The sequence below is a fragment of the Embiotoca jacksoni genome, unplaced genomic scaffold (genome assembly GCF_022577435.1).
Source record: "Embiotoca jacksoni isolate LCO1_2020_lvr unplaced genomic scaffold, fEmbJac1.0.p SCAF_12, whole genome shotgun sequence".
NCBI classification, from domain to species: domain Eukaryota; kingdom Metazoa; phylum Chordata; class Actinopteri; family Embiotocidae; genus Embiotoca; species Embiotoca jacksoni.
This window is the reverse complement of record NW_027185252.1, coordinates 9,322,451-9,339,873: the sequence shown is the minus strand read 5'-3', so window position 1 is coordinate 9,339,873 and position 17,423 is coordinate 9,322,451. Positions and strand designations below refer to the sequence as shown.

Below are 17,423 nucleotides of genomic sequence, written 5' to 3'. Positions count from 1 at the left end.
AACGTAAAGATAACGTTACCTCAAGTAAGGAATCAGATTGGTGTGTGTTGTTTCTGTTTTGTGGACCGAGTGTCAGCATGCCCCACTGAATCCATGTTATGCTACACAGCTCAGATGAAATGTTCGCCTTTATTGACTCTTAAATAGCATGATATTAGTCCTAATCATGAAACAGTTGATGGATTTTTGCACACGTTAGCCAAAGGTAAAGCATTATGAACAATATCTTCAGTTTGTCTTTTCAGCGCTCGTCAGTGTTTGGAAAATAGCTCCGATAGTTCCCAGTTATGACAAACTATTTTCAAGACTTTAAACATCATACAAACCATTAACGATAAAAATGTGAGCTAAACAGGTAGACTCTCATACATTTCTGTTGATATTTTTCAAACTATTAAGCTTAATTTTAAATCATTCTCTGTAACAAATGTATCCTACTGCCATGGTCCCTCTTAAACTTACAAAAGCTTCATTTACAAATCTTTTAGCATACAAATGGAAAGACAGGAAAGTGTAAACATTTCATTTTGGCAGATTTGTTCAGTTAAACATGTTAATAGGTTAAAAAGTTCAGTTTTATCATTACTTTCTGTAGATAAATATATGAGATTACAAATGTAGAAACATTGTTGAGTGACATGGAAGGCTGAACACACAAAAAAAAACATACAGGCCAATGTTGGAATTTATGGATTAACGAACATGGATGTCACGTTAATCTGGATGGGACGGCCTGGTCATGCATTAATGATTTGGCGACATATTGGGTCTAATCCTAACTTGAGATACATGCATTGAACTCAACATGCATCTCAGACAAATATATTTGGTCGAGATACATGCATTTATCTTTAAAATTCATCGTGCGCTGATTTCAATCGAAGGTTTTAAAAGTGAGTAGGAGTAATGCCCGTCTTTCTCAAGTTAGGATCAACACATTCAATGTGTCTGCTGCAACCGCCTTCTTTAGACACAAAAATCACTAAAATAACCAAACAACCAATCAGACAAAAAAAAAGAAAGAAATGATCTCTCAGTCGCTCAGATCAATGACCAGGTGCTCATAGATCTGAGTTTTGCCTTTGAAACTGGAAGCCAGCAGGAACTGACGGTTGTCTATGGAAACTGGAGAGAAGGCCCGCGGCGCCTGGATGTTCAGCTCCTGGAAACGCACAAACTCGCCCTTCTTGGCATCCCAGCGGTAGACTTGGGTGAAAGAGTAATCGCTGCCCAGAATGGCGTACTGCCAGCTGCCCACAGTGAAGGGCTGGAACACCATGGAGCCACGAGAGGGCATGGTCTGCAATTCTCTGAAGAGGGCCCCGTCCCAGCGCATCACTTTGGAGTCCCCAATAAAGCGCGTCAGGCAGATGAAAAGGTCGGATTTGACCTGGAAATGCTTGACGGCGTAAACATCCTCCATCTCTGGGATGTCGGTGCGTCTGTCGAACAGCTTGGTGCTTTTGTTCCACTGGTAGATGACGGGCCTCTGGGAGCTGCTGGACAGGATCAGATGAGGTTTGGAGGAGATCTCCATGTACTCCACATCAGTGTCGCGGTACCACGGGTGGAGGGACTGATGAGAGTAGAAGCCGTTACCGTTCCACTTGTAGATGGTGGTGGACCCGGCCTTGGAGCTGTCCGCTATGATGAAGAAGGATTCTCCATCGATGCGGAAAGTCTCAACATCGTTTGGTTTGCGGATTCTCAGGATGTCAATGCCTTGGAGCTTGATGAATTTGTTAGCAGAGGTGTCTCGCTTGTAGATGTGTGAGCCACCAAACAGCTGAGCCACGATGACAAAGAGCTGGTTGTCAATGACCAGAGGTTTGCAGATCACTGTGGATGTGCCTTGTGGAGAAAAAGAAAGTATAAAAAAAAAAAAAATACAGCTTCACTTTGTCTTGTCTCCATCTAGTGGTTCTTCTTCCAATCCCACAGTTCCCACCCCTCGTCTCAAACTCATACAGCTCAATCACAACTACATCGCAGGATATTTGAAATGGCTTTTACTCACTGTCGATGTCGTCGAAGTTTCTGAAGACCATCTCCACGTGATCCCACTCTAGAAAGCTGCACTTCCCAATGAAGGGCTGGGCGAACACCACATACTGGTCATTTCCGAAAGAAAATGCTTCCACCGATATGGATTCAAATTTCAGAGACTGGTAGGAAGCAAACTCTGAGAGAAACAAAACAACAAAAACAAAAACAACACTTATATTAACTGAATGTCCCGAGAAGCTTTAAAAGTTGGAAAATGTAGCTTTGGTCTGTACTCCACCTGTGGTGATGCAGTCGAAGGACTGCGACACCAGGTCGTTGATCTTCTTGTCCAGCTGTGAGGCCGGGCCTTTACAGTAAATCTGATCCACGGTGGCGTTGGTGCTGTATATCCACTCCACCAACCACTTCAGCTTACAGTCACAGGTGAACTGGTTCCCCCGCAAGTCTCTGAAGGGACAAAACCACCAAACTAACCTCCAAACCCTCAAAAAGCCAAGAGGAATGTGCTCCTCTTTCTGAATGGATTTAATTCTCAAAAGCAGCAGTCACTGAAGTGTGACTGCGAGCTTTGCTCTCTGGGCCCCACGGCTTCACTCTGTGCTCTCATTAACATCAAGACAGACTATGAAAGAGAACTGAATATCTTCAGTGGGTGATAGATTGCAAACTATCTCTCTTCCTCACTGCCGCATGTAATTTTAATGGCGTTAAAAGCACGAGCTGCCCACACATTTTTCATCCTCTTGCTGAAGTGGACTTATGATACAGTGCTCTAGAAATAGAAGACAGTGCAGAAAACTCATTGTTCAAAACAGAATACATTATAGGTTACGTAAATTAATGAAATTCATGTCTGTAGGCAAGAAAAAAAATTCATACTTACACTTTTGTCAAAGCCTCAAGACCGTTGAACAAGTCTTTGGGTATAGTCTCCAGATTATTGTAGGCCAGACTCCTGATATAGAAGAAAAAAAACACACCGCTTATTGTTCTGATTTCATGATTTATTCAAAGTAAACTTCCCCCTGTCCTTCCCTCCTCATACTTTTAAACTCATACACATACCCCCCCTTGTTATATGTTGTAAGCGAAACTTTCAGTTCTTTAAGAAATGTGGATGTGTTAGTGCAGTATTTCATCACAGAGGAGTTTATTGGTTAAAGAGCTTGGGCACATACTGCCACCCTGCAGAGTGAAAGCAGGAACATAGCTTATTGTGAGTTTGAAGAAACATTAAGCTATTTTTAGCTCTGCCTACTCAGCCATTTTATTTTATGGCTTTTCTCTGCTACAAAAAAGGGCGAAAAAGTAAACCTCTCTGTTGAGAAGGTCGATGTAGTTTTATTTCATTTGTTTTCTCAGAACCTTATCTTAAATATCTTGTTGATGTCCAAAAAAAAAATATTTTGTGGCTGGCTAATTTATTTTCTCTCGCTTTGTCTCAAATAAATGAGCTTCACTGTTGTTTTGTCAAAATCACTGAAGAATTGTCCAAATCCAGACAGGCTTCATTTGGCACTTTGTGTTTAAATGTTGTGTTGTTTTTGATTGGTTTTCTCGTTTGAATTTGCACCACCTCGTGTCCGACAATCAAATCAATGTGCATTCCTCTGAGCAACAACATAGACAAAGAGATAAGCTATTTAAAAAGAGTTATTCAGGAACCAGTGTTAAAAAAAAAAAACTGAACACTTAGCCCTGTTGTTAGTTTTATCATCACTCAGCATGGAGTCAACCAGAACGTAGACTTGGTTTAAAGTTACGGGAAAATCTTTTTACTGCAGTCAGCAGTGATCTGCATATTAAATCAATTTATTTGGTGTTTGTGCTTTAAAATCAAAACATTGAAATCTTAATTCAAGTTATATTGAAGATCTTTGATTCAACTTTGACAGTAACCAATGTTCAGTCTAGTGGGAGGTTTACACGGCCCAATTTACATTCATTTCAATTGTCCTTTTCAGCTTTGTTGCCCAGTTTAAATTCAATCAAAAACAAATCGAACGTAATAATTCACATTACATGAATGAAGTTAGCCTACATTACTTACTATATCAACACGGTAACTCGTAATTTGTACCCAATTACGTTTCCAAAGTAACACAAACACTGGACATTAATAGGCCGGTGTTGGTGGTGCACGGGGAGACCGCACCGGGCAGTTCCCGCTCATTTGAACTCCTCGGCTGCTGAGGCTCTGACGGTGAGCCCGACCTCACGTATGTAACTCTGTGATTCACGCCAGCTGCGTTGGTTTGACAATCTGAACCAAACACGGACGTCATTGTTCACCTGATGGTGGTTGTGATGCTCAAGTGGTACGGTGTTGTAAGTCACGTGGAGCTTGACTTTAGTTAACATTTGGTGCCTCAACTGCCGCCTGTGGGAATCTTTTCAGCTTTGAAAAAAAAAAACGTCTTCAGAGAGCACAAAAAGTAGAAGACGAGGCTCACCTATTTCAATAAAGTTTGGAAACTTATCTGACCCGGAAATGAAATGGGGATTGGAAGCACCCTTTGCTGAGAAAATTCCCTTCTGCAGGGGAACCTGTGTTGAACCTTTATCAGGCTACAAGGCCAACGTGGACGGCGAGTGGACTGTTTGGTAGCCTATATCTTGTGCACTGCAGGTTGCTGTTTTGGTGACGTTTTAGGTGTGTATTTATTCATTCACTCATTTTTCGACCCCCTTTTGTCCTGTTCAGTGTGGCGGGGGTTGCTGTAGCCTATTAGCTATCATTATTTGGTCTATTATTATTATTATTATTATTATTATTATTACACAAACAGTACGCTAATGAGGCCCAACTTAGGTCAAGACTGCAAATAAAACACCAGAAATGTACACAATATGGGGCTTAATTAGCCGATAAAACGCGCTGTGCAGTGCGGTGGCGGGCATGCGTGGTGCTGCCGTTGCTATTTTGCGGTTACAGTGATTTTCTATGCCTCCTTACAAAAACCAAAGGCCCGTTCATTGTAAACATATTAACAGCTGCACAGTGTTGGGAGAAATGTCTTCGTGGCGTTTGTCAGAGTTTTATTGGAACGGTGATTACCTGCACACAGTCTACTCATACAAACAAAGCTTCAGATTAAAACTGGCAACCAGTGTTTGTTAGATTTTAAATCAAAACCAACCACAAAATTACACCCACATCTGAATGTTAGTACTATATATATATATCAAGAAGGATTTTTTTTTTTTTTTTTTTTTTTTTTTTTGAAGTACTCACAGGTGCACTAAGGTTTTCAGTCCACGGAAAGCATGTGGTGATATCGACTTGATTTGGTTGTTTTCAATGAATCTGAAAAAGATATTGAGAAAATGCATATATGAAAGGAGACAATCTTCTCTTTAAAAAAAAAAAGAAGAAGCTTCCAGCATCAAATTTGTATCATCTACTCACAGATACTCTAGATGAGGAAGGCCGAGGAAAGCATCCTCGTTTATAGATTCCAGGTTGTTGGCTGTGAAGAGGCTGTGCACAGGGACCTCAAGTTAATATTATCCAGGAAAACAACAAACTGCCTTCCCACAAATAGACCCATCTGTTTTAACCCAGGTGCTCCGAAGACAAGGATCAATGCTCTGTGAGGAGTCCCACGGTGTTTGTGTTGAAGGACAATGTGCGTCGGGTCAATACTCCACCCCATGAGACAGGATAATGGGGGGGAGTCCCTCTTCAAGAGGAGGAATTCCCCGTAAATAAATCTCGCTTGTTAATCCAGACGTGATTACCAAAACGCAGATACGTTTTTACTTGGATGAATTCCCATGACATGAAAAGGCTTGTCCAGAGGGAAGACATTTAGAGAAGTAATTCTATAAAATGCTTCTTTTTTTGTTGTTGTGTGTGTGTGTGTGTGTGTTTGAACTCCTAAATCCAATCAGTAGCTGCGTGAACACTCGTTCGTGTGTAGCATCAGTGGAGAGGAAAATATCTTGAACGTTAAACATGGCGTTGATCAACTCACTGGGAACTGACAGCATGCAACAAAGACTGACGAACAAAAAAAAAAAAGCTCCAAAAGAGACATTTCTCACAGGAGGTGCAGGGCAGGCGTGTGGATGAAGCTCTCCTTCGGGATTTCAGTGAATTCAGACTTGACGAATGATCTGCGGGAGGAAGAAAAAAAAAAAAAAACAAGGAACAGACGCACACGCACTGTTAAGACTTCATGCGAACAGTTATTGCAGCCTGTTCCTTGGATATGCATTACTATGCAGCAGCAGCAGCAGCAGCAGCAGCAGGCAAATCTACCAACAGATAGAACCGAGTCTGCTCTGTAAATCATCGTAATGGAAAACACTGGTCTGGATTTTTGTTGTTGTTGTTGTTGTTATGAAACGGTAATAAATATGACTTACAGTGATATGACATCGGCGGGAAAGCTGCGAGGGATCAGTACTGCGCTCTCGCACAAGGCGTTATCTTTGGTACACGTACATAATGAGGGACAGCGAGGCTGCCTGGGTCTCTTGCTGTCCACTAAAAGTAAAACAGACGCCGCCACAAGTAAGCCAAGCCAGGGCGATCTTCTGGGTGCGTTTTCCATCCTTGCGAACCGCTTCGGGCACGACTTGCGCGTCGAGCAGCCCTACACATGAACCAGGGTCTCCGCTGTGGTTCCTCTCCCACTGCTGCTGAACTGGAGGCCAAGCGACGCGCTCTCCGCTCTTGTTTATCTCCGCCAAGTGCCGTGCGCCACCGCCGCCGCCGCCGCCGCCGCTCTGGAGGTGATTCAGCCGGGCGTCCGCAGCGTTGTAATTACACCTCACCCCAGGCGGGGGGAAAAAAAAAAAATAAAAAAAAAAAATCTATATCCTCCGTGACAAAAACAAAAAAACCTAATCAAACGCCTGGCTGTATTATTGGGGCTCAGGAAAATACCAGCTGGCGCGGTGACAAACGCGGTGTGAGGGCAGGTGGGGATCCCAGCGGGAGCAGACGGCGCATCTCCATCCAAAAACCACGCCTATGATTTCAGCAAACGCCACTCTCTCTCTCCGTGTCCAGATCCGCCCAACAGGCAACGGAATTGTGTAATTTTTCGTGAATCAGCTGGAGAAAATGAAGCCCTGAAATGAGCCAGCGGATTGCTGCCTGCGGCGCAGACGCACACGAGCTTTCTATGCGGGGGAGCGGGTGGGAAACCCGCCGAAAATTAATTATTGCCTAATCATGGCAATATAGTCGGGCTATTGGCTCCTCGGCTTTCACCGACTACATCTTTCCATGACAGAGCCTGCATGCGGCATGATCACGAATGTCACAGCTATCTGCACATTTTGGGTGCATTTCCTGGTTTGCACCCGGTTTCCATGACAACTGCAGGATGCTAAATGTTTCAGACCCAGTGATGGAGGGGTGCGGGGAAGCCCTCCTGTCACCCTGACATCTGCTCTGCTTCAGTCAAACGACCCCCCCCCATCCCCCCTCAGACTCCTCTCACACAAAGGACAGGTTAACACCGTGTCTTCTCTAGGCTTTTCTGCAGGACACCATGTTTATTTCAGAACCACGTCCCCAAAAAAAAAAAAAAAAAAAAAAAAAAAAAAAGGCCCCCCTCCATATTTTGTATGCTTCTCGACTGTAAAACATTATCTTCAGTTTTTATGACCGTGTTCTCTACTTCTTGTGCCAGATGTGACTTAGTAGCTGGCTCCTCCGGGAGCACTGTAACGCCGTCTACTTCTTCTTCACCATCTAATATCTCGGATCCCTCCGGGGTTGTAAGATTAATATGTTTACCCACTGTGGCTGGCAGGCCAGCGTGCGTCAGACCCTTCTGGGAAGAGACATGTGCAGGGCTTTTTAAAAGGTCTCTGAATAAATACATACTGTTCTGTACCTCTGTCCCTGATGTGATTGCGCCATTTGATATCCAGCGCCTGTTTACCATGATAATACAATTTTGCCCGTAAAAGTGAAAGCATGGCATTTAGAGGAGCTCTGAAAGGTGTTTCACGGTGTCGTGATGTACTGTTTTACAGGGACGGCCGAAAGACTGAAGCTATTAGACTGCTTCTTCTTCTAAGAGGAAAGACGGAGGGAGAATCTGGACATGGGACAAGGTAACAGGGAGGGACATAAAGTAATAAATGTGTTTTCTCATACGCAGCTATTGGACCAAACCGGGGAACACTGGATATTATTGTTGTGCTGCAAAATGATGGGACGTGTCTGTGCTTCATAAATGTCACCATTCATCAGGAGAATAGAACAAAGACTGTCCACCAATGTTTGACCGCAGTGAGTCCAGAGAGTTTAGTGTTTCTCGCTTTTAGTGGAATTCTCGGACGACATTCCTGGAAAACACGTGGCTTCACGAACATGCATCTTCAGCTCAAAAATATTCACATGAAAAATAAATGTATTTCATGTGCATAGCATTCAGCAGGCAGGTTGAAGGTGCAAAGCCAGGCAGGCTGAGGCAGTTTTCGCTGATGAGCCGACCTCTCCACTAGAGGGAAATATAGAGCAGAGGTAGAGAGCTGTCAGAGGTGGATTGATTAATGACCTCTCGGCTCTTTAAAACTCTTTCCCTTGGATTTCCAGCTGAATAGGAAGAGCTTTACTTAGAGCGTCGTGAATTCCTTTATCTCTGCTGTCTTATCGCAAGTTATTGTCATCATGATTATTAATACAATTTAAAATCACTGTTAATTTGAATTTAAATTCATACATACACAACAACTGTCCTTATCTCTTGATAAAATCCAGATTTATGTTACAGACTAGAGTCGGCGGCTGTCCTGCACCAGCAAACTGGGTAAAAACACCTGTTTTGCAGGTTGACCTGGGGACCTGACTGCTGTCTTAAGGTGTATCGTCAGTCCACAAAGCAGCCTTACCTCCTATGACGTGACCGCCGGCCATTTGTAAGTGAGATATTCTCTGCTTCTTACATGATCTATGAAGTTTGCCCGCCACCTGTCAGTCACCTGCCTGAGCCAATCATCTGACCAGGATGATCATTTATGGCAGAGACACATGAGCGCAATATATCTTCTTAAATATATGTAATATATTGCAAAAGCCTCCTGACACATAGCGGTTTATAGTTAGTGCAGAGAAATAGAACATTTTGTTTTGTTGTTAGAAAAAAAGTGAGACTGATATTTGAATCTCCATTTAAATACTTTGAATCCAACAATTTAAGAAGTGTGGGTTGGGTTAGTGTGGAGGGACTGAAACTGCTCTTTTGCTCTATACCTTCCCAACTGAGGCCAAACAACAAGCCAAAGGTCAAAGGTCAAAGAGCATGATAGGTGTGTATACTTTTAAAAGAAAAGTGAGGCAGAAAGATGCAAAAAATGCGTCCTGCAAAGGGGGGAAGAGATTGATACATTTCTTGCTGTAATCTGGGATTTTAAAGTCACTGCATGGGATTCATGTTTTCCCCTTGTTCATAAATATACGAGGATGCAAACATTTGATGAATTTTTTTTTTGCAACGGTTGCAGTCGCTGAAATTCTCATGCTGCTTAAAGCCACGTCTCTCTGTCTGTAAATGACGACCCCCGTGTGCTCCACAGTGTTTTCACATGACACCTTCCTGATCTGTAAATGCCATATGTGCTCTGGTCACGCTGACTTATGAGCAGGGTGGCAGTATCTTTACTTTATGTAAGCAGGGGACTTAAAACGGAAAGCCCAGGGGCTTTGAGTGGGCTTATAACCAAATCCAATTCAGTCAAATCTTCTTACATCTCTCGCCCATTTGCCAAGAACATATGCTCATAGCACTGCTTACAATAAAAAATTTTTTTTAAAAAAGCCTAATATTTCTATTCACATCAATGCAAAGCGTGTAGCTACACGTATGTACTCTTCATAACGTTTCAGTTCAGTAGTGCTTTTGGCATGTACAAGATTAATGTAAAATGGCTGCTTACAGAGAATCATGTACAGACTGTATGCACTTAAACAAATAGCTTTTTGTATCAGAGGGGAGAGGACCTAAATATTACAGTATATACAAATAATAATTAAGGGATTTTGTGCGCGCACACACACACACACACACACACACACACACACACACACACACACACACACACACACACACACACACTGACATACTGACACACTGACACACTGAGGCTAAGCTGGTAGAGCGGGTTGCCCACCAATCGGAAGGTTGTCGGTTCTATCCCCAGTTCCTCCAGTGCACATGCCTAAGCGTTCTTGGGCAAGACACTGAAGCCCGAGTTGCTCCCGATGGTGTACCATTGGTGTGTGAATGTGTGAATGTATTCCTGATGGCGAGCACCTTGCATGGCAGCTCAGCCTCATTTAATGTTAACGTGTGTGTGAACGGGTGAACAGAAAACAGTGTAAAAGCGCTTTGAGACCGCTAAGGTGATAAAGCGCTATACAAGTGCAGACCATTTACCATTTACACTGTACAAACACACATCCAGACGTCCAGAAATGCTTCAGCGGTCCTGCCGTCCTCGCAGATAACACGCGTCTTTGACTTCCCGCCCTCTTGAGCTGTGAAGGAAACAAAAGAGACTGACAGTGAGACACAGGTGACGGTGCACACGCAGAACAAGCGGAAGGTGCGCGAACTCCAACATCGGCGCTCACTTTGATCGCCTCCCTCCAGCTTTTTCTTCTCGTCTTCGATAGCCTTCACCTCGGCCTCGTGGACATCTGCGAGAGCTCTCCACCTGCCCCCTGTTGATAGTCAAGCCCTCGGACACGGGGGTGATCTCTATGTGGAAGCGAGAAAACTCCTGCAAAAGCACAACAGAAAAACATTTTCAGAGAATAAAGAAAAGAAGGAGAGACTAAGATGGAATTAGACATTTCATTGGAAAGAAAGCAACATAAGCATTTATGAACAATAACAGATGTTTTTAGTTCTTGGCACCTTGTACACAAAGGAGCAGACAAAGTCGATGAAATCACACTGCATCGTGGGAAGCTCAGCTGCATAATTTCTGTCCATCATTGGCTGAAAGAGGAAGAAGCAGGAGATGGTGAATATTGTTATGACCTCATGACAGAATATGCAATGTCAAATACCCAAAAATGAAGCACTTACAATTGGCTGCTGATCAAGGAATATCCTTTTGAGGTCTCCCTGCTCCCAAAATTCAGCTGCCACCATCAGAGCAACCTAAAACCAGCAGAATAATGAAAACCAACGTGCGGAGGAGGATTTAAATTTGTGATCAAGTGTGAAGAAGGAAACACACCTTGCTCTGAACCTCCCATGGCTTCGTAATAGCTGACAGGTCACAAGCTGTCATCATCATCGCCGTGCAGAAAACAGACCATTGAAGGAGATTTTGAATGAAGGCTGAAGCACCAAGATGGATTCAAAACAATGAAGAGAAATGGTCACACGACAAAAGTAGAGAAGCATTTTAGTTTACATGATGATTTCCAGGGCTTACCAGAAGTTTGTACATCTCCTTCTGGTCACAGTCCTCTGGCTCAGAACCAAACTTCTCTTGAGTGCACTGTGGGGGGGGGGGGATGACAGTTTAAATGAAGCTCGTGTGTTTTCAGTCTGGCTGGAATAATATGAGTCAAATAAGGGCAGCAGTTTACCAGAATAGTCTGCACATCATTTAGTGTGGCTTTTGTCTGGTACATGAGTACTTCCTGAGAAATCTCTTTACTCCACTCTGTCCTGTTCAGTTTGTCGTAGGTGTCGCTGTTTGGAGTGGACCAGCCGAGGAACTGTGTCAGAGCCTGGTGACGCTGAGGAACACAAAACAATGCATTTCATTCAGGTAATTTCAATCCTTATGAAGCTCTTCCACAAGTTATCTCGTATAGTTACATTTCAAATGCCAAATGAGAATATATACATGTAAATTCTAAGTTGTTGATGCATGTAAATTCACGTTATTTGCATTAACAGTATTATAAATGTAATGTGAGGCTTGAAAAGTAAGAAAGATAGAAATGGTTCGGCTCACTTCTGTAATTTCTTCATCGTTCTCGTCAAATGGTTTGCCATCTTTTCTGTTATTAAAAGTGGCAACACCAACAATTTCTTCCTTTTTGTTGACAATAGGGAGGGAGAGGACGTTCTTAATCATCCATCCGGTCTCATCCACCGCTTCTTTCTGAAAAAGAATCAAATCCCATCCAGATTATTTTAGTTAATTATGATGACTAAAACAGTGAATTTAATTCGACATCATTTATCAGCGAAGAACGTCTCACGTGGAATGCAAAGTATTCGTCTCCTGCAACGTTCATCATGTTGCAGATCTGAGAAATGTAAAAGTGTTATTACATTTGGAGATGAGCAGATCAGCCTCAATAATCATTCTACAGGAGGTATTTTACATCGATGTTTATACAAAATAAATAAACAGAAGGGGAACTTACAAATCCATTCTCAGCCACATATGCTGGGACTCCGCTGACCAGAGCCCAGCGGTCGGCAGGAGGGCCGCTGTGAGTTTAGAGAAGGGAGATGAGAATATAATTTAACATCTAAACCTAAATCTGTATAATCACGACAGACACAAATGCTGCAGCGCATCATGAAACTTAAGGGATAACTTTAATCTCCTCTTTGTCTTCCAGCAGGTAGTCAATAATCTTGTAGAAGTTGATTTCCTGAATGTTAATAAGAGTGTTTCTTAAATTATTATTATTATTTTTTTAAGTTTCACAAATTGTTGTAAAAGAATAATAATACAACAACAAATCTAGCGCTGGACTTACTCTACCATCGGGGGTCTTGGGCCCCTTGTATGGCTCTTGTTCTCCTAGTTTGATAGGCCACTCATCAAAGAATTCCTGGTGAAGACAAAAAAATTATGTTGGTATTAATAATGAATATAAACGCACAGAAGCTGCAGGATATGCCGCTGCGGGTTGTAATTTATGTCACATTAAATTGTAGATGAGACCTAAAGTTAAAGGCTTTCTCCTACGCACCTTCTCTTTGGTCATGTCCAGGAGTCCGACAGAGTACCTGTCACACTTGATAAAAGTCCTCACTGTGTTCAGGGCTTTGTGAAACTGCCTCTCAATGTCCGTCAACTCTTCAAAAACTTTGCCGGCCTACCACAACAATACCTATGGCAAGGAAAGGATCACTGATTATGAATTTCCTAGGAACTTTCTACCTATTTATTGTTTTCAGCGCAGCTAGAAATAAATATCTACATAATTAAAGAAAGCAGTCAAATATCTATTTCCTGGCTTCTCCTTGACTCTGCAAGCCGTGTGCGCTTGGAGAGCAACCGCAGTTGCAAAGTTCACATACTCGTTGAAGAGCTGTAATGGAAGAGTAAAGAGTCATATTGCTTTTTGAATCACATTCACATGCTGTCTTTCAATGTTCTCGAATGAAAACGGATTACAGTCACTTTCTCTGACAGGTCTTCACAGCTGATTAACCTCCAGAGTCAGTGTCACAGAGGCCATGAAAAAAAACCAACATCTGAGCGTCTCGCCGAACTGGATTATTGTCAGGAGTCCGGTTTTTTCCTCTGTTTTGCCCCTGATCACCTCTCCTCCTGTGTCCCCTCAGTCCCCTGTCTGCTTGTCTGTGGCCACGCCCCTCACCTCCCGTGGCCACGCCCCTCACCAGTCCCAGCAGATGCAGCCACTCACCCCTGATCACCACCTGCAGGTGTGCTGCATCTCCCTAATCACCTCCCCAGACTATATGTACCCAGCCCCTGCACTCCTCTGGTTGTTGGTTCATTTTTGTTAGTCAGCCGTCAGCTCTCCGTCAGTCCTGTTCCCGTTCCTCCGGCCTCTGTGCCCCCTGCGGATCTCCCTGTCAAAGTCACCAGTCGGTGGAGTTGCCCTCCCGACTCGGAGGATTGTTGACGCCGTCCCTTCCGCTGGTCTGCCGGCTGCCCTGCCAGCCGTGTCCCCCTGGATCTGTCGATCGAGTTGCCCTCCCGACTGGAAGCAAGTGGACGTGATAGGTGCCACCTTTTTGGTTTGTTTGTTTTTTTATTGCAATAAAGACTGTACTTTGGAACTTATTTCTAAGTCTGTGAGCTTGCATTTGGGTCCTTGTAAACACCACCACATGACAGATTATAAGATAAATTGTCATAACGGTGACCTAAAATAACGACCGAAGACTTTAGATGTACAGGTCAGAGACGGGAAACCGGTCGGCTAAAATTGGCCTTTTTCCAAGCAAGTCTAGAGAAGGGTGTTACCCTCACAGTGGATTTGTTTTTCAGCCTCAGTGGCACATTTTCAGTTCGTCAGCCAATCCGAAAGCGGGCTGTATTTGATATTTTTTGCGCGAGTCATTCCAGCAAACACGTACACCGTCCCCTCACCTCCCGATCGCTCTTGGGAGAACTCGTCAGCGCCTTGTTTGTTGAGATGACGCCGATGGGCTCCTTTCCGCTCGTAACAGGGAGCAGTGATCATAGACTTGGTCGTATATTTGGTCTGCTTACCCGCAAAGTCGCTGAAATGAGAATTCTGAAAACGAAAACACAGGAGAGTTGTTTGAGGCTAGGCACAAACTATGTGATCAAGTCACAACACGAACAGTACAGATGAAAAATGAAGGCACGCATGCTGCACAGGAGAAAGGATTAGCAGCATTATCACGATACTTTTTAAGACGCAAATCGGCATAAGAGATTTGAGACACTAAAGCAGAGATCAACTTTTAAGGTAATAGAAATTAATCATAGGCTGTACTGTTCAGACAAAAGTTTACAGTTCTTCAGACAAAAGTACGTAGGAGCTATGAAGTCACAATACTGTTGAAAGCCTCAAGATAATGGGATAAAAAAAAAAAAAAGTCAGAAATGTACATTTCTTTATCGGTGGGCACACTTTGGGCTCAAGAGCACCATATTTCTACAGAGATGTCAGACAGTGCAGTACAGGGTCACTGGGGTGAAACTAGACATCTGTACCACAGCCTCGTTTTTACACGCTTTTTGTTGTAGCATGTATTTTTCTTCTACATTTCTTAAATCGAGATCCTGCTAATCCTCTATGCGCTCACCTTCTTCACATCAGGAACATTCGGAGCTTTCTTGGGAGTGCGCCGTAAATCCGACAATTCCCATGTCGGTGGGGAAAACGGTCTCCGAGTTGGCGTTCACGACGTTCTTGTCAAAGTGAGAATTGTGCGTTACATCGAACAGGATTGTGGACAGCTCAGGTGTTCCATTTCGAGCCCTGCAGCCGAAGTAGCTGCACTAGGTCAGCCTGGAGCGGCAGAGCGATCCTCTGGAGAATTTTATGCGTGGCTTTCTCCATCGGGTTGCTGTCCTGCATCTCCTTAAATAAGCTCGAACATTAACTCGGCCTCCTGGATGGTGGTGACATCTTTTGTAAGGGGTCCTCACTGTGATCATAGTCTGGAAACCGTGTTCACTTTAATGTTTGCTCAGCAACTCCGAAGGGCGGACCAGTCAGCAGCCAGTGGCGATGGGTAATTGCGATGACTCTGAAATAGTTCCAACAATGGCGGCAGTGGAGTTTCCACTCAACATAAGGTATATGGTGGTCGGTGCTGATTGGTTTAAAGGCTGCGAGATAGAGGAGATGTATATGTGAACCAAGAAGTTCCTGGCCAGCATGAGGAAGGTGATGATGAAAATGGCGCTGCACATGATTAAGAAAGAAAATACCAGGACGAACATGGTACAGAAGAGCCTTATATCGTAGCGGCCGACTGGTGGTAGTCCGGTGAACCGTAGTGCTGGCACTTGGTGACATATAATGTGGACGATGTAACCTGATTGACCTGCATATCGATTTCCACATTGGGCACAGTATGCTTTATTATTGTCTTCAACATCCATGAAGTCTTCTCGGAGCTAAAATTGATTTGTGGCCTCTCAGAACCATTAATCACATTTATGTTTACGCTGGTAGAACTGGTTGCCCAACTGGTTGCCCAACTGGTTGCTCACCGCAGCCCCCCTGCACACACTACACGCACACGAAGTTGAGGATGACGGTCACCGCGTTGCTGTTTTGATTGGGCACGGCCATAGAATAGCCCGGACCGTCTCCACACTGACGGAGGCCAGGGTAGTGATGCTGCCACGGCCACACATTCGGATGACACAAAGCTCTGTGTGTCCGGGACACGGTCCAGCACTGCCACGATCACTGGGACCATGCTGACAAACAAAAGATCGGCCACAAACAAGTTGAAGGTCAGGATGGTCTTGTTGGCCGGCAGTCTGCGTTCGCAGGTTACCAGGGCTGCGGCTTCTGCATTTAGCCACAGAGACCAGGAGGACAGTCTGGACAATAGTAGTGGCAACGTGATCAGAGCGGTGCAGCTCAAGTTTTTGAAGTGGAGAGAGTTAGCGTGGTATTTGAGAAGCAAACTCTATCCACTCCTGTAGACTGCCAGAAAAGTGAACGTGGCGACAGATGACTGATGAGGCTTAAAGCGAGGAGGAGGGATGGAGGGGGGGGGGGGGCACCGAGCCTTTTTGATGCCTTGGGATACACCTGAATGGAAGCCAAACATTACAGGATGCTCTTAATGGTGCTAGAAATATTTATTTGACAAATTCCTAACACAGCTCTTCCTTTCTCTGACAGTATTTGTGCCCTGTCTGGTGTTGATGATCAACAAGGCCACAGGGAAACCCCCCCCCCCCCCCCCCCCTTGGTGCCAAATTTGCGTCTCAGACAGGCTAAGCTCATATTCTAACTTTCCATGAAAACATTTCTGTGACAGGTCCCTGAAAGGTACAGCGAGTTAAGCTCTGTCTAAACCATATTAGGATCTTTTTATAAAGCGGTTTGCCGAGGTTACCCCTCGGTGTCACGTTTCCTTTCAAAGCCCACATCCACTGCACACACCTCCGACTGCTCATATTGTCAGCTAGCAATACCTAATCCATGTCCTTATATAAAACAGGAAAGGGATTAATTTACACAAGCACTTTTGAGCTATTCATCTGGTTTGAACAATGTGAGAGCTGGGAGAAGGACCCGCTGCAGTATGATTTGAGTTTCACGTAAATTGTAAAATGTATTATTTACGAACTAAGGGTCAAAAGCAATAACATTTAGAAACAGCAGTGCTTTGACCCAATGCTAACGTGCTAGTGTTTAACAGGTCACCTTTAGCAGGCTAAAAGTTACAAAAGTAGTGGGAAAATTTGAACTGGCGATAGCGCTTGATTTAAAAAGTCCGGGAACCACCAAAATCGCAAGGCTTTAGCTTTTCACAAGAGATCTTGAATATCTGTAAAGCCATTAAGAAAAATCCATCCAATTGTTGTTCATTTATTTCAGTTAAAAACCAAAATTATTAATCATTTTTAGTTTTAACCGAGGAGGCTTGAGAAAAAGTCAGGACATCATATACATTGTTACAGCTGTAATTTGTATAAAATCAGTTTTATCCTCATCTAGAAACATGAAAAGCTGACTCAACAAGTTCTGACTCTGAACACAGGGTGGCGCA

The 17,423-nt window shown here is 43.7% G+C and overlaps 1 protein-coding gene and 1 pseudogene across 1 annotated transcript; both read right to left on the bottom strand.

Annotated features, from left to right (window-relative positions):
* Positions 1-110: 110 nt before the first annotated feature.
* LOC138195325 (leucine-rich glioma-inactivated protein 1-like) lies at positions 111-7,243 on the bottom strand. Its single transcript, XM_069144636.1, has 8 exons — positions 6,379-7,243; positions 6,055-6,126; positions 5,417-5,488; positions 5,243-5,314; positions 2,891-2,962; positions 2,285-2,454; positions 2,018-2,182; positions 111-1,851 (listed from the first exon to the last, which is right to left on the bottom strand). Exons 1-8 carry the CDS (start codon positions 6,564-6,566, stop codon positions 1,034-1,036), a joined length of 1,629 nt encoding a protein of 542 aa, XP_069000737.1. The 5' UTR covers positions 6,567-7,243; the 3' UTR covers positions 111-1,033.
* Positions 7,244-10,412: 3,169 nt separating this feature from the next.
* LOC138195045 (cone cGMP-specific 3',5'-cyclic phosphodiesterase subunit alpha'-like) lies at positions 10,413-16,827 on the bottom strand (annotated as a pseudogene).
* Between the last annotated feature and the right edge of the window lie 596 nt (positions 16,828-17,423).